This window comes from Pantherophis guttatus, chromosome 2, assembly GCF_059756535.1.
Source record: "Pantherophis guttatus breed Tessera chromosome 2, ASM5975653v1, whole genome shotgun sequence".
NCBI lineage: Eukaryota > Metazoa > Chordata > Lepidosauria > Squamata > Colubridae > Pantherophis > Pantherophis guttatus.
Window position 1 is genome coordinate 248802315 of NC_142064.1, and position 26003 is coordinate 248828317.

Sequence of the window (26003 nt, forward strand, 5' to 3'; positions counted from 1 at the left end):
CTTTCTTTCTGCCCTCTTAAGATGAATTCCAATTTGGGAGTGAAGGAAATAGTAAGGAATTAAAGTCTGCTGTTTCCACTCTGGCAAATTACCTTCCAATCAGCAATTTTAACTGAAGTTGTATCTGTTCTGAAGCATTATACTGAAGGTATTGGATTTCAGCAGCACTAAGAAAATAACCTACAGGAGTTCAAAGAGAAGTTCTGCTTAGGAAAATGTACACATTGTCAAAAGTTCTTATTCCCTTTTTTCCCTATAGTGCTAAAATCTGATAACCCAAATGTTTGTGCTTGCTTCAGACATAATTGATGTGATACCTTTGTTGCGATTATAATGTGGGTACCTACATTCACGGAGGTAACCATCAGGCCTAACCCCATTTATCAAGAAAAAAACTAAGCCAGAATAAATGGACATCATTGATAGGTGTATGAAACTCACTGGGAGTAGAGAGGGAGCAAAAACTTTCTGGTAGGCAAAAAAGAAACAGCCTTGTCAAAAGATTTAGAAATATAGTTTTCATGTTTGAGAAACAGTCCATTAGTTACTAATTGGAGCAACATATAGAAGCATCTTAGAAGGACTAGCTATCTCACTAGGCCACATTGCAACTGACTCAGAAATGAAAGGATACTTGTACCAAAAAAGGAAAACTTTATTTTACAGTCTTTTCTGGGAATCTTTATAATATTACATTTCTCCTAAGTAAAAACCTGTCCTCAGACTCAACAAAATATACCAATTAATAGGTTAAAAAAGTGTGGGTTCATCTTTGTTTACATACAATTTAAAATGTTCCTCACTTTTTCCAATATTATTAGCAATTACAGGAAGCCTGCTTGCTCATTTGAAATGCATGCAAATAAAAAAAAAACATCCAGATGTAAAATACAGCTCATGTTAAATACAAAATACTATTTACAAAACATCTGGAAAGGGGATAGGTAGGATTATAGTCTTAGCATAGTACCATTTCTAACAGCCTTAATACAGGGGAATGGAGAATTTTGCAAGGTAGCAAAATAAATTCTACATAAATTCAAATTCTACAAAGGAGAAATTAGCATAGAATTTCTAAGCATTTCCTCTCCCTTTTTTCTTGCAAAGAAAAACTTCCCCTCAGCAAACTTACCTCAGGGTATCTCCCATGTCAGCCTAATTGAGCCATTTGTGTTACTAAATTGTAACATTTTTTTTTAATCTGATAAATTTGGGCAGCAATGGGGGCTTTGTAAAGAGCTTTAAAGAACCAACTTTTGGAAACAGACAGGCCCAAATTTATCAAGGCTTAGAGACTATTCTGCAGAAAATCAAATCATTAGTAATCTCCAAAAGACTCAAGCTGTCAAATGCAGGAACACAACCTTATTAAGAGGTGCATATATTTCATATCCCCAAAGCTGCAGTTCAGATACATAATTGCACCACAGCTGTCTTTCCGGAAGTGTCTTCCCGGAGCAAAATCCAGTGATTGACCACAGAAAAGAAATCTAATACCAGCACTGAGAAATTAATAAGCCTGACTAAAGGGTGGCCTTTCCATTTAAAAACAAAAATTGTTTAGCCAGAGAATGCAAACTCCCCCCTTTTTTTCTTGGGATTAATTTATTAGCCTATCGGGCAGAACATTAAAGGGAGATGGATAATAAGGTATTTTGGATGGACGGCAAATACTCAAAATTACTTTTCATGCATGCTGCATTCTGCATTCAGCTCTTTCCCTTGACTTCGCTATGAATATCGTCTCAGTGCTGTTAGGAGAAGACACAATAAAGTTATCCGCATACTGCAGATTCTACTCTTAAAGACAAAACGGTTTTTTAAAAAGAATGGGTACCTGCTGTACAGCACACGTTCAAATACTGTGGGAGGTGATGCTGGCGCAGGCTGATATCTCTGGCAGGAATTCTTAGATGTTTCACTATCCTGACCCACCAGATTTCTTCAGGACAAAAGCGGAGGTATGCCAGCTACACATTTGCCCTTTGGCAGGAGATGTTCATTGTATACAACCAGAGTGAGGAATGCTAGTGAGGAAAACCCCTTCAAGGAAAGGGTCCCACGTCTCTTGTCCCCAAGAGACCAGCCTAGCGAAAGGCAACACCAGGCTGCTTTAAAATCCCCATGTGCTCGCTAACAACCTCCCACTTCACAGCACCAACAACTGCTCCTTAAGGTGGCCCATGCCATCCTTAACAGGTGATGCTTCACAGGTCGCACCACCCAAAGACTCTGCTTCAGTCCTCTGACTACAGCACCACGGGAGCCGGAGTGAGATTTTGCCAGAGATCCTGAGTCTACTTTAGCCAGTACCCTTCGGTCCGGTACTTTCACCCTGCTGGCTAACAACCCTGTCCAGTCCACCTTAAATAGGGCCCAGAGTTACTAACTTTCCGTCTAGACTTTGGTGTTTGTACACAGCAGAAAATGTGCAAGGCGTTAAAGGTGCAGTGACCCGGGCTGGAGCATTCCTGGGAGTAGAGAAGGAAGGCGGGGGAGAGAGGAGCGCAAACGAGCCAAGAGCAAGTCCAACTCTGGGCCCCGCCGCTTCGCGAAAGGGTAAAAGGTTAGCGGCGGAAAGACGATCCAAGCGGCAATCCAGCCTGGAAAGACGTGCAGATGAGCCGCCGGGTGTTGTCGCTGACTTCCACCCCCTTCTCTGTCGGAGGAAAAAGGTCACTCGGTGTTCCTCCCAGGGGGGGAGCCGCGCACCTGATCGCGCCTGCTTGACTACACAAAAGGAAAGAGGAAAGGAGAGCGAAATTTGGGGCAACCGGACATGGGTTATGCTTGTTCATAATGCGAGTAGGATATAGGCCTACTATCGTTGCTTGTGCATTGCGCGCTGGTTGGAGGTGCTTTTGTTTTGTCCGCACGACCTTACTTACACCTCCACCTCCCTTAACTACCCACCGTCCTCGTTTCATTAGCTTGGGCAGGTTTCCTGATCTGCTCGGCCCCTTGGGGGATCGTGGCTTTGTTTATAAGATGTACATACACAGCAGTAGTCTTTTTGTCTCTCTTGGTAGTAGCTACAATGGATGAGAATTCCCCTCCCCCCCCACTATTTTTACACTAGACCAGGTTTGTTGGTTGTGTGTGTGTGTTTTTTAAACAATGTATTTTATTGACTAGGTGGATTAGTGGCTAAGACGCTGAGCTTGTAGATCAGAAAGATCGGCGGTTCGAATCCCTTAGTACAGGTCTCCTGCATGAACAGGGGGTTGGACTAGATGATCTCCAAGGTCCCTTCCAACTCTGTTACTGATTTCAGACTGATAGCATTGTCAATGATCTTTTGTTAAGAGCCAGGAGAAAGGGAGTGGTGCAGTTGCTCTGGTCCTCCCAGATGCTTTGATGGATTCATCACTGATTGGGGTATCCTTTTGAAATGGCTGTAGGGTACAGAAGTGGGGTGGGCAAGCACACTGTTGTGATAGTTCTCTTCCTTTCTGGGCAGATGGTTCAGATCAATGTTGATAGGAGAGAAGTCCAACTCAGAACCTCTGGGTTCTGATAGTCCAGAGGTCTTCAAACTTGGCAGCTTTAAGACTTGTGGACTTCAACTTCCAGAATTCTCCAGCCAGCTATGCTATGCTATGCTGGCTGGAGAATTCTGGGAGTTGAAGTCCACAAGTCTCAAAGCTGCCAAGTTTGAAGACCTCTGTTGACGCTCCTCTTTAACATCTATTTGAGGCCATGGGGCTATTGGGAAGGTTATCCATTAGTTCAGGGATAGGTATTATCAGGAAGCAGGTAGACGTTGAATTATGACCACAATTGAGCCCAATTTTTTTTTTTTTGCTAAGCAAGACAGTTGTTAAATGAGCCATGCCCCATTTTAACCTTTTCCCACCGTTGTTAAGCAAATCACTAGTTATTAACTGAATGTAGTTGTTAAATGAATCTGACTCCCCTCCCCACCCATTGACTCTGCTTCTCAGAAGCTCCCAAGGAAGGTTCCAAATGACAATCCAGGACACTGCAACCATCGTAAATATGTCGGTTGCCAAGCACCCAGTTTGATCATGTGACTGTGGGGACGCCGCAACAATCCTAAGCATGAACTACAGACTATTGGAATCCTTTCATTGTATCAAGGGCTTTTTTTTTTTTTTTTGGTATAACATCGTGGTCGCACAAGAGCTGTCAATTGATTTAGAAGAACAGATACAGGTAGTCCTTATGACTACAATTAAGCTCAAAATTTCTGTTGTTAACTGAGTTAAATTTGCCCTATTTTATGACCTTGCCTCAGTTGTTAAGTGAATCAGTTGATAAATTGGTAACCCGGTTAAGTGAATCTAGCTTCCCTAGGAGGAAGAAAAGGAGAGAAGCAACCTAGAACTAAGGAGAAATTTCCTGACAGAACAATTAATCAGAGGAACAACTTGCCTCCAGAAATTGTAAATGCTCCAACACTGGAAGTTTTCAAGAAGAGATTGGATAACCATTTGTCTGACATGGTACAGGGTTTCCTACCTGAGCAGGGGGTTGGATTAGAAGACCTCCAAGATCCCTTCCAACTCTGCTATTCTGTTCTGTTCTGTTCTGTTCTGTTCTGTTCTGTTCTGTTCTGTTCTGTTCTGTTCTGTTCTGTTCTGTTCTGTTCTATTCTATTCTATTCTATTCTATTCAACATTACAAACTTTAAGACATTGAAGAAAGAAATGAATGGTTTCTTCTTGAAGTAGCTGATCCTGTATGGTGAGAAAGTGGGCAGAGAGAGAAGACAGAATATTGAAAGAAAGAGGATAATATATCACATTATACTATATCAGGGGCGTCAAACTCAATTTCATTGATGGCCGCATCAGGGCTGTGGTTGACTTGGGGCGAGGCGTGGCCAACTGGGTGGGTGTGGCCAAGCTTGACACCACTTCCCAAACTGCTGGCATGTTTCCTCTTCGCATTGGGTAGACCGGGCCAAAGCAATGTGGGTAGACCAGGCCAAAGAGACATGGGCCAGCCCCTTACATTTTCCAGGATGGCCCCATAGGCCATATCCAACCCAGCCCACCAGCCTTGTATTTGGCATCCCTATACTATATGAAAACTATTTTTAATAAAAAGCATGTAAAATAGATTATAGAAAATGTGAGAATGGGATTAATCAAATGGGCTGTTAAAACTGGCTGGCAGCTTTGCAAGAGGTGGGTGGTTTCTTTCTTACCTGAAGGTAAGAACAAACTTCTTTTTTGCCAGACACCTGTATAGTGTAAATACTCTTTTTTGATTTCTGTCATGTGGAAGTTAACCAGGCAAAGGCGAACATCAAAGGATGTCTGAACAATCTTGACTGCTATCCCATTGCACCCACAATCTCCCATCCCGTCATTGTTAACACAGAATTTCTCCAAGCTCATTTTTATTATGATGATTATTGGTGCAATCGATTGTGTATTCAGGATGTGCATTAAGGCAACAGTAGCATTATAGTAGAAAACTGTGTTTGGGCTGTATTCCACCCTCTCCCTCCAGAGAAAGAAGGAGAAATAACATCCGAGCAATTTTATCTATGTTGAGAAATTGCTAGGGAAACACCATCATGCTTTCCCTGGATCCTCCTTCAAGGTCACTGTCCGATTGAACACCAGCTGTAGAAGAAACAAAGGCCATCAGTATCCTCTCCTCCATCTTCATGTCCATTTTAGAGAATGACCCTTCCTTCCTGTTCCTAAAACTTCATAAACGGGGGTCAGCAACCTACAGCCCGTGGGCCAAAAGTGGCCTATAACCCATATCAAACTGGCCCATGGTCCCAAAAAGAAATGTACTGTAATCATCTGACCCACAAGAATGAGGGAGAGGTGGCTACACTGGCTGCCTCAGCGTGGGTGGAACAAGTGCCCTGCCTGGTATTGGTGGGAGCGAGCCATTAGGCCCAGGTAAAAATGGCAGTGGGAGCATGGTTTAAAACTGTAGAAATGATAGTAGATTTTAGGAGAAGCTCTCCTACACTACCACCACTCACAATACTAGACAACACAATAGCAACTGTAGAGACCTTCAAGTTTCTAGATTCTATTACATCTCAAGACTTAAAATGGACACCTAACATCAAATATGTCATCCAAAAAGCACAACAAAGAATGTTCTTCCTGCGCCAACTCAGAAAGCTCAGGCTGCCCAAAGAGCTGCTAATTCAGTTCTACATTATTGAATCTGTCATCTGCACCTCTATAACTGTCTGGTTTTGCACTGCAACCAATCAAGACAAACAGAGACTTCAACAGATAATTAGAACTGCAGAAAAAACAATTGCTACCAATCTGCCTTCCGTTGAGGGCCTGTATTCTGCACAAGCCATAAAAAGGGCTGTGAAAATATCTACAAATCCCACACATCTTGGACATAAACTGTTTCAACTCCTACCCTCAAAACAAGGCTATAGAGCACTGCACGTCAGAAAAACTAGACACAAGGACAGTTCCCCCCCCATGCCATCACTCTGCTAAACAACTAATTCCCACAACACTGTCAAACTATCTAAAAAGGCAATATTACCATCATTATTCTCATCTTCTCTATTACCTATTTCCTTATCTTCTTATGACTAATTTTGTTGCTTATCACTATTGTTGTATGTACATTGAGAGCTTATGCATCGGAAACAAATTCCTTGTGTGTCTAATTACACTTGGCCAATAAAGAATTCTAGTTCTAATTCTAGTTCTAGTTTCTGGCTTCTACACAGACGAAAGTTGCCAATCTCTGCTTTATAAGAAAAGTCTCCTCCAGCTCTTGCAACTTTGTGAAACCTACCTTTGCATTTGTGCTGTCAGGATCTAGTGAAAAGTACCCCAGCCGCTCAAATTGGAATTTGGTGAACGGCTTGGCTCCATGTACAGATCGATCCACCAGAGCCTCTTCAATCACATGAAGGGAGTCCTGGAGTGGAAGGAAAAAGGAAGACAAAGCTGAAGTTAAAATAATTTCTTTTTCTTCCCTGGCAGATTTGCTTAATGTTCTTCATCCCAACAGGATAAAATTTGCAACTTCTCTAAAATCTTAATTCTTCATACCAGTGGTGAAATCCAAATTTTTTTACTACTGGTTCTGTGGGTGTGGCTTGGTGGGCATGGTGTGGCTTGGTGGGCATGACAGGAGAAGGATACTGCAAAATCTCCATTCCCACCCCACTCTGGGGCCAGCCAGAGGTGGTATTTGCCGGTTCTCCGAACTGCTCAAAATTTTCACTACCAGTTCTCCAGAACCTGCTGGATTTCACCCCTGCTTCATATCAATATTCTGATATGTCTTCACTAGTATTGGTGTGTCTGACTTCTCAAGAAATACACTTTAAATTAGGACGGGTGTAGGAGTAAGCAGACTCATTTTGATTAGCACACTTCATAAATATTTCCAAACTCTACAGTATATTCCTAGAATGGTTGCTGGCACTCAGTAAGATTCAAAATTGAATTTTTCTTCTCTCCTGATTGGAGCCTGCATTCTTTGGAATTTTCTTTTTTTTTGCTTTAATTTATATGCCGCCCTTCTCCGAAGACTCAGGGCGGCTTACAATGCGTTAAGCAATAGCCTTCATACTTTTGTATATTTATACAAAGTCAGCTTATTGCCCCCACAATCTGGGTTCTTGAGTATTATTTTTTTGTAATCAACTTTTTGTCTCTACTTTTACACTTGAAACTTGTTTATTACAAACATAGAATCCCTTGTTTTTTTAATTGTTGCAATGTTTTACTTTTGAATGACAAAAACCATACTTCCTCAATTGCAGCTTACTATCTTCCTCACACTGAGGAACAGCAGTCTAGCTTTATCTTAAGTCTGCCCACTCCAGTCCTGTGTGTTAACAATTGTTCTTGTTCAATCAGAACTCACAGGATTGATGTCACTCAGGAACCCTCCTGGCACTTCTGTGGAGTCTTCAGGATTCTTATGCAGGAACCTGTAAGTCAAAAAGTTAGATCACTATTACAATGGAGATAGGAAAAGAGAGCCAGTTTGGTTTAGTAGTGAAAGTACCAGGCTAGAAACTAAGAGACTGTGAGTTCAAGTCCACTTTTAGCCATGAAATCCAGCTGGGTGACTTTGGGCTAGTCACTCTTTCTCAGTCCAACTAAGGGGTGAAATGCTCCCGGTTCTGACTGGATCACCTGATCCGGTAGCAATGATGGCGGGTGGTTCGGAGAACCAGTAGCAAAAATCCCTGCAGGCCCCTCCCCCCCATGTCCAGCTGAGCCGCACGATCATCAAAAAGCATAAAATGCTTTTAAAAGCATTTTTTCTACAACCTCTTCCGACGAAAAAATGCTTTTAAAAGTAAAAAAAAAGCCTCTGATGTTCGCGCGGCTCAGCTGGGATCGTCAGTGTCTTTTTTATGCAACCTCTTGGCCGAAGAGGTGGTAAAAAAAATGCTTTGAAAAGTCTCTGACGATCCCAGCTGAGTTGCCTGATCGGCAGAGGCTTTTCAAAGCATTAGAAAAAATGCTTTGAAAAGTTAAAAAAAAAAAAAAGTTGGCCACGCCCACCCAGTCACATTAACACCCCCCCCCCCACACACACACACCAAGCCATACCCACAGAACCAGTAGTAACAAATTCTACATTTCACCCCTGGTCCAACCCACCTCACAGGGTTGTTGTTGTGGGGAAAATAGGAGGAGGAATGTGTGTTGGATATGTTCGCCACCTTATTTGTGAAAATAATAAAGACAATATACAAATAAATAAAAATAATAATAATAAAAAAAGAAGAAGCTAAGAGACTTCTAAGTGACTACCTCTTGAATGTGACAATCCTAAATTTCTGGAGAACAACCGGGGAATATATGTAATTAATTTGGGAAAGAGAAAGACCAGAATTGAGACAGAAAAATTAATTCCTGTGTCATTAAGACTCTTCAAGGGCAAAATTCAGATAGAATTTCCACAGCATAAGGAAGAGGCTGAGTTTAATATGACGTCTCCCCTCCCCCATACAATAAGAACAATTTAACAATCCTCTACTGTAATACTCACAGCTGTTCATACTGGCGCACCTCACACACAAGAGGATCTGACACCCAGTGGATAAAGGCCTTGGGCTTCTCTGCTGCCTCTGACTTCGTGCAAGTCACTTCTAGCTCTTTGACCTGTCCATTGGTATCCTGGGCATAAACATGAAAGTTGTGATATTCTTGTTTCCATCTCAGGCTTCACAATCTCTCTTCTTTCCCTATGCTGGGGGGAAACAATGGCCTTTTTATGACTTTTGGACTTCAACTCCCAGAATTCCTAAGTCAGCCATGCTGGCTCAGGAATTCTGGGAGTTGAAGTCCACAAGTCATAATCATAATAAACAAGGGTAATCGTTCCCTACTTCTGCCCTATGCCTTTGCTACATTCAGCTCTGCCTGTTTTTACTCTGATTTAGAAGTTACATTTCTTGACTTTATACAGCCATATATCTATCGTTCGGCATTCTCCTTACTGGTAGACCTCAACTTACCCATTCATTATTTTTTTTAATTTGATTTATATGCCACCCTTCTCCGGAGACTCAGGGCAGCTTACAATGCGCTAAGCAATAGCCTTCATCCTTTTTGTATATTTTATACAAAGTCAGCTTATTGCCCCCACAACTGGGTCCTCAATTTACCTACCTTAGAAAGGATGGAAGGCTGAGTCAACCTTGAGCCTGGCGAGATTCGAACCTGCAGTAATTGCAGGCAGCTGGTCTTAATAACAGGGTGCTTTAGACCACTGTACTGCCAAGGCTCTTGTTAATTTTAACAATTCTTCAAAGGTACTACAACTGGGAAAAAGTGACCTAAGGCCTGAACTCACCTTTACGACTGTCACACCACCCCCGTAGTCAGTGGTGGGATCCTACCGGTTTAACAACCGGTTCACTGAGTGCGTGCGCCAGACGCGCGCTACACGCATGTGCACAATTTGCAAAAAATTGAACTTCCGCATTGCTGAGAGCAAGGAAAACAGCTGAGGAGCAGCAATCCACTCTGCCGCCCCGATCAGCTGGGCTTCAGAAGCAGAAATATAGGTGAGTATAACGCAGGGGCAGGCGGGCAGGCCCATTTCAAAGAGAGAACCAGTTCACTCACGGCTGAAAGTCAGAGCTAATGGTTCACCCGAACTGGTCTGAATCAGTAGAATCCTACCACTGCCGGTAGTCACACAATTGTAATTTGGGGATTTGACAACCAGCTCACATTTACAATCGGATGCAGGTTCCTGACATCACGCGATCACCATTTACAACCTTTTTTTGCTACCATAATTTCGGGCAAAAATCACCTATTGGGGAACTAGATTTTCTTAATAATTGCATGATTCACTTAATGCCGTGGCGATTTGCTTAAGGACCACCGTAAAAATTGTCATAAAATCGGGTCCATCTTGACTTAACGACCGCATTGCCTTATCATGGAAATTCCAGTCCCAATTGTGGTTGTAACTTGAGGACTATCTTTATTTTTCCCTCATTCCACATTTCTCCCCAAGGCAACATTTTGTTCTTTGGAATCGCAGAAAAAGAACTCTGGTGGCTAATTTCAGGATAACCCCAAAATTACTTGTGAGATGACCTGACAGACATAAATATTATTGTTTGACTTGAAGCATCCTTTCTGACGCAGAACAAATGAAATAGATTTTAGGACCACTAAAATCCCAATCATCGCATCAGGAATATCTGAGTAAAGAAAGGATGTTCTAAAGCAGTGTTTCTCAGCCTTGGTAGCTTGAAGATGGGTGGACTTCAACTTCCAGAATCCCCCAGCCAGCAGTGCTGGCTGGGGGATTCTGGGAGTTGAAGTCCACCCATCTTCAAGCTTCCAAGGTTGAGAAACACTGTTCTAAAGAAATTATAAACTCGGCCTCAACAGTATTTCATTTATCGGACTGCAGTTACCATCGAGAAAGCCCTATTATTTTCCTAGAAATAATGTATTATGTAAGATCTTTTTATGTATTTGAGAAAGCAGTGGCAACATCCATTTTCTTTTTTTCCATCTTAAACTCAGGGATAAAATATTCAGCTGAAGGAAGGAACATGGAACAGAACGCAAGTGGGGAGTTATCCAGAACTGTAAACATCTAGAGTTGTCATTATTCAATAGCCCCTCAAGCCCTGCGAATGAATACTCTCTGTTTAGTAAAACAACAGGAATTGTCACTGACTCTATTATTAACATTATAATGTGTAATAATACATTATAACATAATAATGTGCCAATGTGCACACAAATTCATTTATTTCACAGATTTAAACTGCCCAACTCTATAATTATTCTAAGCAGTTTGCACCTAAATTTTCCAAACAATACAGGTAATCTTTAATGGAGCCTTGCCCATTATGGTCATAACTGATGACAGTCATAAATCATAATCATAATGTGACCAACCCGATTTGATAAACCTTTTTTGTGGCAGTCATTACACATATCACCACGGCTGTTAAGTTAACCTGTGGTCATTAAGTGAATGCCAAAATCTTTAAGTGAATTTATTATTCATTATGAGGCAGTGGTGGGTTTCAAATTTTTTTACTAACGGTTCTGTGGGCGTGGCTTGGTGGGTGTGGCATGGCAAGGATACTGTAAAGTCTCCATTCCTACCCCACTCCAGGGGAAGGATACTGCAAAATCTCCATTCCAACCCCACTCCAGCGGAAGGATATTGTAAAATCTCCATTCCCTCCCCAATCCAGGGGAAGTTTACTGCAGAATCCCCATTTTCTCCCGATCAGCTGGGACTTGGGAGGCAGAGAATAGATGGGGGCAGGGCTAGTCAGAATTTTTATTACCGGTTCTCCGAACTACTCATAATTTCCGCTACCGGTTCTCCAGAACTGGTCAGAATCTGCTGAAACCCACCTCTGTTATGAGGTGTTTTTGCCAAAAACGAAGTAAATGCTGGTTTTCAGCAAAAACATTGTAAATTGTGATCATGTGACAGGATGTTGTGAATGACTGTAAATGCAGGTTATTCAGCAGCTGAGATATAGTCATGTGACCATGAGGGTGGGGATGGGAAAAGGGTCGTAAGTACCTTTGGGGAAGGAGGTCAACCCATCACAACTTTGAACAGTCATTAAAGGATCGGTCATAAGTAAAGAATTACCTGTAAAAAGCATCTAAGCATCCAGAAACCAGGGTGGATAAAAATCAATGATTTTTTTAAAAAAATCAAAAGAATCAGATTTTTTTGATTTAAATCGGATTTTTTTGATTTTTATCGAATTTATTTTAATAAAAAACTTTTGGGGTAAAAATCTATCGTAAGATAGTTTTCTATTTAAGATACATAAATAATTTAGTTTATTCAGCATGAAATGGAGCTTAGTTATGTAGCATGAGGCTGTATATTCTGCAACACTGGGACTATTGATGAGTCAACAATGGGTCAAAGGAGTAGCAGAGATGACAGTTGCTCTTTAAAAATTATGATTTAAATTGAGTTGATTTAAATCAAGCCTTTTTACTAGTGATTTAAATCATGATTTAAATTGTGATTTAAATCAACTCGATTTAAATCAAATCCACCCTGCCAGAAACCCACATATTAGGCACCCAGGCTTAGTTTATGCAATTCACATGGATATGCACCCTCTGATCCATATTAATGGCCTTCAGGTCAGGAAAAACTGGCCATTCCATCTTAGTCTACAAATGGAACTAATGGTCTTAGAAGATGCTGTGACCTCTACTCACCTTAATGATATTCTGAACAGCAATGACATAGCCAGTGTGCCTCAAACCCACTGGCTGACCCAGTGCTAACCGCTTGTAGCCTTTATCTGGAACCTATCAGAGAGGAAATATTAACATTAGCAGGGATCAAATGAAGATCTGTGGGCCACAAGTAGTGTAGTATGGTATGGTATGGTATGGTATGGTATGGTATGGTATGGTATGGTATGGTATGGTATGGTATGGTTGGTATGGTATGGTATGGTATGGTATGGTATGGTATAGTATATATAGTATAATTTTATTTCTATACCGCCCTTCTCCCGAAGGACTCAGGGCAGTGTACAGCCTATTTAAAAACACAAGACAAACATCAATTAAAAAATTAAAATTATTAAATAAATTCGGCTCAATTTAAAACCCCAGAAATTTAAAATACCCCAATTTAAAATTATTATGTTGATAACCCGGCCTGGCGGAACAACAGGGTCTTCAGTGCACAGTGAAATACCCGGAGGTCGGAGATCTTACGTATTTCCGGGGGCAGTTCATTCCACAGGGCTGGGGCTCCCACAGAGAAGGCCCTCCCCCTGGGTGTCACCAGCCAACATAACTTGGTCGATGGCACCCTGAGGAGACCCTCTCTGTGGGAGCGAACTGGCCGGTGGGAGGCTATTGGTGGCAGAAGTCGGTGTCGAAGGTACCCGGGTCCTATGCCATGGAGTGCTTTAAAGGTGGTTACCAACACCTTGAATCGCACCCGGAAGACCACTGGGAGCTAGTGCAGCTCGCGCAGTAGGGGTGTCACGTGGGCACAACGAGTTGCGCCCATAACCACCCGCGCGGCCGCATTCTGGACCAGTTGGAACCTCTGAGTGCTCTTCAAGGGGAGCCCCATGTAGAGAGCATTACAATAGTCCAGCCGGGAGGTGACAAGGGTGTGAGTGACCGTGCGCAAGGCGTCCCGGTCCAGAAAGGGCTGCAACTGGCGAATCAGGCGAACCTGATAAGCCTCCCAGTTCACTTCAATTACCCAGAGGAGAGCTGATGGTTTAACCTATTCAACCACCAGAACTTCCAATGCTTTGAAAAGGCAAATATTGTCTCAGCTCAGGATTTGCCCCATCTTGGAAACCCAGAAAAGTTATAATTTATGATAGCATCTGGCGGAAGTGAATACGGTTAATGTGATGGCAGAATAGCTGGATGTTCCCTCAGCAGTGATTAAGAACTTAATACAAGTCTGTACTCCAGCTAATACAGCATGCAGTTGTCTTCAGTTTCAAAGGTAGACAGATACATTTATATTGTGTTTTTTTTTCCTTTTTGAATGGAAGTTAGAAAGAATGGGAAAAAATTTCCAGAGAAAGAAGCCTAAAAGAGAATGGCACGAGAAATGGGGAAAGCCTCTTTTTAAATATGTACTTATACTAAAGTCACATCCATAAAGAGGGTGCCAAGCCACTTTTAAAATAAGAATATGTAAGACCCCAATTTATTCTGCAGTTCATTAACAGTCTAGCACAAGGGTGTCAATCTCGATTTCACTGAGGGCCGCATCAGGGATGTGTTTGACCTGGGGGTGGGCAAGGCCAGGGTATGCATGGCCAGCTTGACGTACTTGTGTCAGGGGGCGCCTGTGGAGGCCCGAGCACTCTGCCAGTGAAAACAGGCTCCCAATCTCAGTTTTCGGCTGGGATGGCCTCCTGCAGCCCTCTGCCAGCGAAAACAGAGCTCGGGGCTCTCCCAAGCTCCATTTTTGCTGTCAGAGGCACCGTGGGCTGCTCCTTTGCTGTTTACAGGGCGGCCTGCGGGCCAGATCTAAGCACCCGTGGGCCGGATCAGGCCCGCAGGCCTTGAGTACGACACACCTGTTCTAGTATGACTTTGAGAGAAGAAAACCCAAAGGAGCTACAGTACATTTGGGTCATATTCAGCAGACTTTTTTGTTGTGATTATGTGCATACTTCTCACTAAAAGGCAAATAAATAAAAGTGAGAATAAATTGAGTCAGAGCAGTTAAACAATAGAATAGATTTCCCCGGAGGCTTAAACCAGGCAGGAGAACCATCTGTGGATGATGCTCTAGATCTGAAATCTTGCATCAAGCAGGAAGCAACCCAACAAGGCCTCTTCCAACTCTACGATTCTGTCATTCAAATATAATCTTGCTGTTCTGGCATCATAAATACAATCACGAGTCTCTTTCAAATATCTGAAAATGGGAACCGCCAGGGCCAGAACAAAGTACACTGCAAATCATAAGAGCCAACATTTCATCAAGGAGAATTGAATTAATCCGCAGTACGGGCATGGCTCTTATCCAGGTACTGCGCAAAGTACATACAATATCAAGCAAGAAACAACAAAGGGGATTGCAAACAGCAGATAAATGGCTTTTTAGACGTTCTTCAGAATTCAGAAGGGACTATGCGTGCTAGTACTGTCCCCTGCATTCTCCAAGCATCCCCCTCCTGACACACCATTTCGGTCTTCGAGATCAGAATGAAATTCTACTCATGTTTCTCATATAAAACTGTGTCTGTGATTATGTGGGAAGAAGAACCTATATTCAGCTGAATGCCATTTGAAATTCCTTTGAGACTCTGTTGCTTAAACAGAGCAAGGCTTGTAAAATGAAAGCACACAGATGAGGCATTTAAGCGGAGTCCTCTCTCCTTTGAATCCTTAGGACCTCCAAGATGCTTGCACAAAGAGGGCTTCAGAAGCTATGGATAAACTGTGAATTATGATTCCTCAAATTATTTCAACTCCTACATTCAAAACCAAACTATAAAGCACTGCACACCAAGACAACTAGACACAAGAACAGTTTTTTTCCCAAACGCCATCACTCTGCTAAATAAATAATTCCCTCAACACTTGTCAAACTATTCACTAAGTCTGCATTACTATTAATCTTCTCATCGTTCCTATCATCCATCTCCTCCCACTTACGACTACATGACTGTAACTTTGTTGCTTGTATCCTTACGCTTTATATTGTTTCCTAGAATGATTTGATTGCTTATTTGTACCCTATGACTATCATTAAGTGTGTACCTTATGATTCTTTTTTTTTTTAATTTGATTTATATGCCGCCCTTCTCCGGAGACTCAGGGTGGCTTACAATGCGTTAAGCAATAGCCTTCATACTTTTGTTTATTTTATACAAAGTCAGCTTATTGCCCCCACAAACCGGGTCCTCAATTTACCTACCTTAGAAAGGATGGAAGGCTGAGTCAACCTTGAGCCTGGTGAGATTCGAACTTACAGTAATTGCAGACAGCTGGTGTTAATCACAATGCTATCAGTCTGCTGAGCCACCAGGCCCGTTCTTGACGAATATATCTTTTCTTTTTATGTACACTGAGAGCATATGCACCAAAGACAAATTCCTTGTGTGTCCAATCACACTTGGCCAATAAAGAATTCTATTCTATTCTATTCTACTTAAAATATGGCACATTGCTTTTTTTTTTTGGCTTTCAGGTGGCATGTCAAGAGTCATTCCTAAAGTAAGAGTGGATAAGATACGGAATTAGGCAGGATTAAAGTAAGCCATTGATCAAATCCAACTTCTAGCCAAGTAATAGATGCTGAGCTGGTGAACATGCCTTCCATTTTGCAGTAGCTCCCCGTTCCCAATTCTACGTTCAACTCAAACATCCTCTTCTTCCATAACTTGCAGTGTCTTTCTATTGGGCTCACCTCTCGGAAGTCACTTTGCTCAATATAGAGGGTTGGCTGGAATGGGACTTCATGGAAGCCTTTGGTCTCGTCAGCGGGGAAATTGGGCACAAGGATGATTAAGGTCTAGAAGGAAGACAGAGGCACTGGGGTGGGTTTCATAGCCATGAGGAAAACCCCAGACTCCCCCCAAGAGGTGAGCAGGATAGATGGCCCATCTTTTCTTTTGTCCCCCCCCCCAATCCCACCCCATTGGATCACTTTGGCTTACTTTGTGTGGTGCTGGAAAATTAGTGATGGTCACCCGTAGTGGTTCCAGGACAGCCATGACACGAGGCGCCTGTTCGTTCAGTACTTCCCGTACACAAGCTTCCAGCATATGAGGCTCCGTGGTGCACTGGGCAACCGTTACACCCACCTGTTGGGAATACGGAGTCAGCCAAAGAAGCTTCAGGAGCTTTGTGTTAGGTTCAGGAAATATACCAACAAGCAGCTTAGAGGAGGTTTTCAGGAGCAACATTTGCAACATGTTCTTGTCATGGTGTTCTGCCCCAGCTCCGGATTTCCAAGGATATTGACACATACCAATGGTCCTTATCAAACTTATTAAGTACCAAGAATAAACAAGACCGGCAAAGGTTGACAACCAGTCCAGAAAACAAGATATGATAAACCAAAACACTCTTGATAATAAATACGAGTTGTTTCTAGCAAGAAACTTACTAACGGCGTGTGACTTAAATAGGCTAAGGGAGTGGCCAATTATCCTCAAGCCTTACTCTCGAGGAGACCGCCTCCTCCTGAGTAGCCACTCCTGCCTTTTGGCAGCCCTGCGTGCTCGAGCCTTGAGGAGAGGCTCCTCCACTTCGCTCTCTCCACTTGAAGGAGCCTCTGGAGATTCTGAAGGCCCAAGCTGAGTCTCTGCCTCTGGCACCACATCTTCTTCAGCCTCCTCGCTGTCCGATGCGAGCGCCGGCTGCGCCGGCTGCTGGCGTGACACCACACACCAGCCTCCTTGTCGTCGGGATCAGCCACAATCCGCGCAGGCCGCTGGCGGGCCACAACACATGGTGTTGCTGTGGAGTATCACCCTTGCCCTTGTTTCAGGACAATTGGGAAGAGGATATAAGGATTGACACCGATGAGGAGACAGCCAGTGTTTCTCAGGCCAGACAGAACTGTTTTTATAAATCCAAAGCAGACGTTCCCCGATTTCAAGCTGGAAACAGCACGGCCAGATTTCCAGTGTTTTAAAACGGTGAGAGAAAACGGCCTAGGATTTAGTCACGGAAGCAGACATATCTTGAAACAGCCTGATTTCCAAGTTCTTCAGGTGAGAGAATGTGTAAGTAGATATGGCTTCTATTTTCTCCGCAATAAAGCAACTAATCTGTCCATATCATATCTGTCTGCTGGAAGTAAGTTCCCGAGTATGTGATTCAGTGTCTGGAGAGTCAAAATTTTATGACTGAGGCTGACTGAAGTGGGACAGAGAAAAAATCAAGAAAAAGTGCCCCTTGTGGTTGCTTAGTAATTCTATTAATCAGTTCCAACTTCTAAAGCAGGTTCTCTCTCTCTCTCTCTCTCCCCCTCTCTCTCTCTTCTCTCTCTCTTTCCCTCCCTTTCTCTAAAATCACACTCCTTTGGGCAATTGTTCCTAACCTAGTATCATTCTCTATGCTGGCCATGGCTGGCGAGCACGGCGGCATCACATGATGTATCGGGACTTTTTCCCTCTTCACTAAACTGGGTGTGGGTGTGGCCAGCTTGTGGCGCATCTGGCCCGCAGGCCGCAAGTTTGACAGCCCTGCACTAGTTGGAAAAGGCTGTCTATAGAAAGAATTTGTTGAAGGTGGGGATGTGAAATCATAGTTTACAGTGAGCATGAACATCGCTTCCCTCTTTTCTTCTCCAAGGAGAACACCCAGAAAAGGCACACAGTTCTATTGTCAGAAGAATTTTCTCTTCAATTCAGACCAGTTGCTTGCAGAAGAATCTAGCAATCAGACTACAGAATGCCCTCCCTGCCCCCCTCCCCCATTCCAATGCCACTTTTGTGACATTTAAAAGGAGGAATATTTTCAATGCATCCTATTGTTCACACTGTATCCCAGTACAACTGGGTCCCTAGAAGGCAATTAAAGAAGGGGCCTACAAAAGACAAATATGCTAAATACTATCAACTGATGACATAGTTGTGGGCCTTCAAGAACTCAGGCAGTTAGTGAGAGATAATCCAGGTTGAACTGATGCCCATTAAATCATGAGGCAAACGAATTAAGTTCATGAAGCAAATGTACAACTGAACTGTAAGGATTGAGATCAGGGTCTCTCTCTGTGTTAATATCCCAGCCCATAGATAAGACATCTGACAGACCACTGGCTGAACATAGGATCTTTACCTTTGCACAGAAGTTGTTGATTGCCTCCGGTGGAAAGCCTCGGCGGCGAAGAGCAGTCAAAGTAAAAAGTCTTGGGTCATCCCAGTCCCTGCAATGTCAACATCAGCAACGAATGTAATGATTGAACCTTCTTAATTCTGCTGAACTCTGCCCACACCACACCACCACGCGCACATGATCAAACCTGCCCTCTCACCTGACAGCCCCCGCCTCAACCAGGCGGATGATTTTACGTTTCGAGACCACCGTGTAAACGAGATTGAGTCGTCCGTATTCCCACTGCACTGGGCAGTACACATCCAAGGCATTGCAGAGCCAGAAATAGGAAGACCGTCTAACAGGAGAGAGGAAAATGACGTATATGAGGTCACATTCAAGAAGTAGAATTGATTCCATTTTCAGGCTAACGTGAGCAATGAAATTTTTTGATTTCAGTCTGTGAATTTTGTCTGGGCTTCTATGGTACAGACACTTCCCGGGTTAAGAAAATTAACTCCTACTTACAACCTACCTACCTACTCGGACAACCCCTACTTACAAACAGGCTGCCTGTTGTTAAAAATGGTGGATGGTGCTGTCCTTCCTTAAGCCAGTGAACTGCTGAAGCTACACAATGTTTTCACGAACTGCTGAAACCATACATATTTAATATGCAGCCTGTTTTCAGTGGTTCATGGAAACATTGAGCAATTTGTTGACTCGAGGAAGGAAAACATCGTCCACCATTTTTAGTAATTGGCACTGCATTCGTATTTACAAGTTCCAACTTACATACGAATCCGAGTTAAAGAGATTTAGGACTGGAACTCATTCTTAACCTGGGGACTGTATGTATATGTTTTCAAGTAAGAGCTCTTTGTTTTGAGGGGCCCAGGAGCAAGAACCTGAACGAGGGAAGTTGAGACCTAGTCAATTGTTTAAGGCTCATTAAAGCTAAGAAATAGAATTCTCTGGATAAGGAACATTAAATGGTAAATTCTGCTTCTGTTCAGGGAACTCAAAGAATCTATATGCATAAGGTGGAAACCTCCTAAATTTTTGGCAGTACTTCTGTCTATAGGAAAAGGCAGGAAAGAAGAGAAGTGACTGAAGGACCACAACTCTTTATGTCCTTCACCATGAGCCATGTTACCATTTGATAGAAGATTAACAATATTTGAAGGGAATTAGATTCCCCCAACCCTTGAGATAAGGGATCCTTTTAAAGAGCATAGTCTTACCTGGCTTGAAATTCTTTGGTGCAGAGTGAGTGAGTAATGTTCTCCAGTGAATCACAGAGGCAGTGCGTGTAGTCATAGGTGGGATAAATGCACCTGTGATGCCAGAGAAAACCAAAAGCTCACCTCCAAAGCTCTTAGTGGCTTCCGGAAACAATCATCCTATCCTCCTAGGAATACTTTTTTAGCATTGTTGGTCACTACAGATAGTCCTCATGTCAGGGTTCCAAGTAACACCCCAACGTAAGAAAACTCCAAGGCTTGAGTTTCCTCAAAGTTTCATTTTATTAGAGATGACATATTGGCACATCTGGGAAAACCCAAATCTGCCACTTCGACTGACGGCCATTTGTTTAGTGACCGTTCAAAATTACAACACAAAAGTGACTTACAGCCGTTTTTCACACTTAACGACCTTTGCAAGCATCCCCACAGTCACACGATCAAAATTAGGAAGCTTGGCAATGGGTTCATATTTATGACGGTTGCACTGTGCTGGGGTGATATCATCACCTTTTGCGACCTTTTGACAAGCAAAGTCAATGGGGAAGCCAGACTGACTTAACAACCGTGTTACTAATTGAACAACTACAGTGATTCATTTAGCAACTGCGGCAAGAAAAGTTGTAAAATGGGGAAAACCCACTTAACAACGTACATTTTTAGTTCTTTTTTTTTTTTTTTTGGTTAGATTTATATGCTGCCCTACTCCGGAGACTCAGGGAGGCTTACAATGCGTTAAGCAATAGCCTTCATACTTTTGTATGTTTATACAAAGTCAGCTTATTGCCCTCACAGTCTGGGTCCTCATTTTACCTACCTTAGAAAGGATGGAAGGCTGAGTCAACCTTGAGCCTGGTGAGATTTGAACTTGCAGTAATTGCAGGCAGCTGATGTTAATAACAGTGCTTTAGTCTGCCGCGCCACCAATTGTGGTCATAATTTGAGGACTACCTGTATTATCCCTTAAAATGCTTTCATAGTACTTTCTTTTCTACAGTTTTAATTTAATTTTTTATGTGCAAAAATTGTACTTATCCTGGAAGTGGTGGGAGGCAATGCTCCCATCAGAGGAGTCCCAAAGATGTTGGGAGGAGGGGGCAACTTGTTCCACAAATTCCAGACTCCAGCAATAACACTAAAGGCTTAATACCTCTGAAGCCAGAGCCCAAGATTAAGCACCGGAGAGCATCCAACCCAATGAGAACAAGGACAACTACCTCACTTCGCTAGTCAGAAAGAAAACTTCCACACTATCCAATCCCACTCCCAACAATGACCACACTAGACATCTATCCCCACATACCATTTGTCACCACTGCGGTGGTGTGGTGTATATTTAATGCGATAAGCAACAGGATCCATTTTTCCATCCTCCATCACCATCTTCATGCGCAACGTGGCCTCTCCCTCTCCAAACTTTCCTTTGCGCATGTCCTGAAGAAACATAACACATACCAGAGCTTCAATCACTCAGACAGGAAAACCCCTTATAGAGCGGTATTGCAAGCCTTTACTAAGATAATTCCTTCTTCCCTAGAAGAAGCTATGATAGACAGATGTCTAATGAGGGTGACAAAGGTAGCACAAAACAGGAGGTTGGGCAAAATATTTTACATTTTAGCTTTTATTTTTTTTAAAAAAAGTAAATCATAGCACTGCCCAGAGTTATCCTGTGGTAAGATGGATGGATGGATGGATGGATAGATAGGATAGTAATTTGTCATCAAATGTTACAAACTATAATTTTTCTGATCTGATCTGTGTAATCAATTTCCAAAATATACACCATACCTCTGTGAATGGAATCAGTATCATGCAACCAAAATGAATACAAGTTGAAATGTTTGATTGCAGTGCTAGAAAGGGTTGCTTCAAAGAATATGACACTTTGGGGCAAAGAAAGAGGGCTGGCAGAAGGAAACATGAAAAAGGGGGCCACTAAAAATAGCAGGGCAGTGAATACGACCACTGAAAGGAGAGAAGAACATGTACATAGCAATGCTACTGATTTCTGAAAGCACTGCTAGATTTTTTTTCTGAGTCTTCATCAGATAGTACAGAATAATGGTTGTGAAAAATAGTTGTGAAGCAGTGTTCCTTCAAATACTGTAGCTCCAAATTGTGAAGATTCCCCAACTAAGGGTCAGTTTGGTCTGGTGGTTGAGGCACCAGGCTATAAACCAGGAGACCAAGAGTTCTAGTCCTGCCTTAGGCATGAAAGTTGACTGGGTGACTTTGGGCCAATCACTAGGAGACTGCGAGTTCTAGTCCTGCCTTAGGCATGAAAGCTGGCTGAGTGATTATCAGTCAGTCCTTCCCTCTTAGCACAACTCAACTAACAGAGGTGTTATTGTGGGGAAAATAGGAGGAAGAAGTAATTGGTATATTCGCCGTCTTGAATTATTTATAAAAAAATAATAAAGGCAGGATAATAAATAAACAGGAGGGTCAGAAACAGGAGGTTATAAAACATGAATAATAAAGAAGTTGATAACACAGCCCTAACTCCTGCAAACAATATCGACCCGTCTTAGACCCATTCTGAGAAGCCCTGGAGATTCAGGATGCTGGATTTAGAATAACAGAGTTGGAAGGCACCTTGTAGGTCATCTAGTCCAACCCCTTCTCAAGCAGGAGATCCATGCTTTTTCTTGCTGGACAGGCCGTCTTAGTGGATGCAGACACCATACCTCAAAAAGAAGGAGAGACTCTTCAATCGGCCGGTCTCGCCATGGAGAAGGAGGTGGATTGTGTCCTTTGATTTCTTCCACCTTCTGGTGGCAAACATAAGCATGGCCCCTGGGAAGGGGAAAAAAAGACATCAACTACAGAGACAAGGAGTATGAAGGAATGGCCATGCGTTACAGTAAGACTTTCCATAATCCCCTCTGTAAAAAAAAAGAAGATTAGAACCAAGGACACTTTGGGGAAGTACATGAACAAGTTGGGATGGGCACTTTTCCAGCATTTTTGATGCGACTTGGGCCTCCTCACCTTTTAATGAGATCCACTGCCAAGGCATACAACTCATCAAAGTAGTCAGAGGCATGCGTCACTGCATATGGAGTGTATCCTAAAGGAAAAACACTACTAAAATGTGATAAGGCCATATTTGATCAGTCCCATTATCATAGAAAAGGAAAATTCAAAGCTTTTCAAGAAATTGCTAAACCCTCCCCACTAAAGGACTCCCATAAAAAGACACCAGCATAAAAGTAGTCACCCCTCAATTGCAGCACAAAAGCCGGAAGGCCTGGTGTAAAACGGGTAGGGAACTATGGCCCTTTTATGACTTGTGGACTTCAACTCCCAGAATTCCTGAGCCCCACCTCTGGTGTAAAACATGGCAGCCTTCCATAGACTCTGGAAAAGCCAAGAGGTTTCCTTGCCATTTCAACTTTAGGCCCATCCAGCAAATAAAAGCCTTTCCCTCTGCTGAGCACCTCCACCTCCCTTGCCCCGAGCACGCATACCTAGCCACTCCACTATGTCTAGGATGCCTGTAAAATACTTCTCCTCTTCTTTTTCAGGGTTTGTGTCATCATAACGCAGGAAGCAAATTCCATCGTTTGCCTGGTTTTGGGGGGGTGCAGGGAGAGAGGAATTAAACAACACACAGTCAACCAATCCCCCAATTCATCAAAAAACTTATTTTTCTTCCCAAATTTATTTATTTATTTTGTCAAGTACATATTAGATAATATATATAAGAATAAACATGAATTGAGTACATAAAATGAGTACAATTAAAGGGAACATTTATATATAGATGTATTTATATATAAATGTAAATGTAATATATTAAGACAGGGACGGTAGGCACGCTGGTGCTCTTATGCACGCCCCTTACAGACCTCTTAGGAATGGAGTGAGGTCAACAGTAGACAGTTTTAAGTTAAGGTTTTGGGGGTTTTGGGATGAGACCACAGAGTCTGGTAGTGCATTCCAGGCATTGACCACTCTGTTACTGAAGTCATATTTTCTGCAGTCGAATTTGGAGCGGTTCACTTTAAGTTTGTATCTATTGTGTGCTCTTGTATTGTTGTGGTTGAAGCTGAAGTAGTCATTGACAGGTAGCAGATGATTTTATGAGCTATGCTTAGGTCATACCGAAGGTGGCATAGTTCTAAATTTTCTAAACCCAGAATTTCAAGTCTGGTGGCATAGGGCATTTTGTTACAAGCAGAGGAGTGGAGGACTCTTCTTGTGAAGTATTTCTGGACACGCTCAATTGTACTAATGTCCGATAGGCAGTGCGGGTTCCGGACAGAGCAGCATCAGAAAAACAGTACCTCAATAAAATCAGCAAACAAATGAATTTGCCGTAAAATATGGGGCTACTTTCCCAGTAGTCAAAAACATAAAATTAAAATCCATTCAATCTTCCGGGAAAACCACCAACCACTATTTCTTCAAGCTACCTTCCTAGGCATTTTACTGCCCTGCAGATGAACTTTTGTGAGCCCAAAGAAAGTAAATTCATCTCTTCCCCCCCCCCAGCCCCACCTCTCCCACGCGGTTGGGAAAAAAGTTACCCAACATCCAACCTTTGTTTTACGTTTCTTTCATTGTGGTTATGTAATTGTTAATTATGAATTAGAAAGTCTTAAGATTTAAACACACAAGCAAAACAATCCAGGATTTTTCATTAGCATTTGAAACGGGACTGGAAAAAAGGTAAGCGCTTGGCCTTATTTTCGGGGAGGTCTTATTATTTTGGGGCACATGGAACAAGACGGGGCTCCTCTTGCCGTCTTACCTAATTTCAGCTCTGTCTCCCTAACCCTAACCAGAGGAAATGGCAGGGACCGGTTGCACATGCATTTAAATATTTTTAGGGAGGGCTTATTTGAGCACATGCGCTCAAACGCCCGATTGGGCTTATTATCAGGGGATGTCTTATTTTTGGGGAAACACGGTACTATTGAGCTATGATTTGCTCACACTTCTGGGAGAGGTACATTACATCAATGAGGTGGTCATGAGCATCTGTCAGGATACATCCCGCCCTCCCACTCAAGAAGAAGAGGAATATTCAAACACACCAGCAGTTCAGAGTGTGGAAAGAGGCTCAAGTCTCTCACCTTGGCAAAGCCAAAATTGAAATTGATTGCTTTGGCGTGACCGATGTGCAGAATGCCATTGGGTTCAGGAGGGAATCGTGTACGGACCTAGGCAAACACATTTAGATTATATCAACAAAGATTCTCTTCAACAGATCCCATGCCTGCTCACTATGCCAAATTTATTTATAACTTCAGAATCTCTTTAGGTTAAAGATCCCCAATAATAATGTACAACTGAACTGTTCCAGGCAACTTATACTGATTCTTTCTACAGGTGAGAGCGTAACGGAATAAATCAGCAGTGCTAATCTATACATATTCATAAGTACATAAGTTCTAGAGCAGGGGTGGGCAAATGTGGCTCTTTTACAACCTGTGGACTTCAACTCCCAGAATTCCTGAGCCAGCTGTCTCAGGAATTCTGGGAGTTGAAGTCCACAGATTGTAAAAAGAGCCACATTTGCCCACCCCTGCTCTAGAGGGTTCAGTGAACATGAATCCCATCTTAATAAACTCTTGGCATTACTCTATACAGCTCTTCACAATTTATTTTAAATGTGTGTGCAGGTGTTTGTGTGCTCCTTTCAATCAGTTTTTTTTGTGTGACTCCTGGCACTTTCCTGGACAACTCCCTAAAGTTTTTTGGCAAATCTTTTTGGAAGTGGTTTGCCCTTGCCTCCTTCCTAGGGCTGAGAGTGAATGACTGGCCTTAGGTCACCCAGTTGGCTTTGTGCCTAAGGTGGGACTAGAACTCTCAGTCTCCCAGAGCCTGATGTCTTAACCACTACACCAAAGTGGCTCTTTAGCTGGGGAATCTTCACAGTTTGGTGTCACAATATTTGAAGGAACACTCCTTCACAATCATCCTTCCTCTCCAAAGCTAACAATCAATCCGGCTGCTTCCCCCTCACACCATGCTGAGACATGGAAGGTGTTGCCCTCCTCCCTTCTCCCAAAAGCTCAAT

The 26003-nt window shown here is 42.7% G+C and overlaps 1 protein-coding gene across 2 annotated transcripts in view; it reads right to left on the minus strand.

Annotated features, from left to right (window-relative positions):
• Window positions 1–5351: 5351 nt before the first annotated feature.
• The window catches only part of QARS1 (glutaminyl-tRNA synthetase 1), a 34415-nt gene continuing 13763 nt past the window's right edge, over window positions 5352–26003 (minus strand). For both annotated transcript variants that reach the window (XM_034431706.2, XM_034431707.3), the window contains exons 10-24: window positions 25057–25143; window positions 23446–23545; window positions 22967–23045; window positions 22663–22771; window positions 21276–21406; window positions 19973–20065; window positions 18949–19086; window positions 18753–18840; window positions 16622–16768; window positions 16372–16476; window positions 12681–12773; window positions 8989–9116; window positions 7849–7915; window positions 6766–6891; window positions 5352–5597 (exon numbers count right to left, since the gene is read on the minus strand). In XM_034431706.2, coding sequence (XP_034287597.2) covers window positions 5547–5597; window positions 6766–6891; window positions 7849–7915; window positions 8989–9116; window positions 12681–12773; window positions 16372–16476; window positions 16622–16768; window positions 18753–18840; window positions 18949–19086; window positions 19973–20065; window positions 21276–21406; window positions 22663–22771; window positions 22967–23045; window positions 23446–23545; window positions 25057–25143 — 1542 coding nt within the window. In that variant the 3' untranslated portion in view covers window positions 5352–5546. The remainder of the gene's footprint in view (window positions 5598–6765; window positions 6892–7848; window positions 7916–8988; window positions 9117–12680; window positions 12774–16371; window positions 16477–16621; window positions 16769–18752; window positions 18841–18948; window positions 19087–19972; window positions 20066–21275; window positions 21407–22662; window positions 22772–22966; window positions 23046–23445; window positions 23546–25056; window positions 25144–26003) is intronic.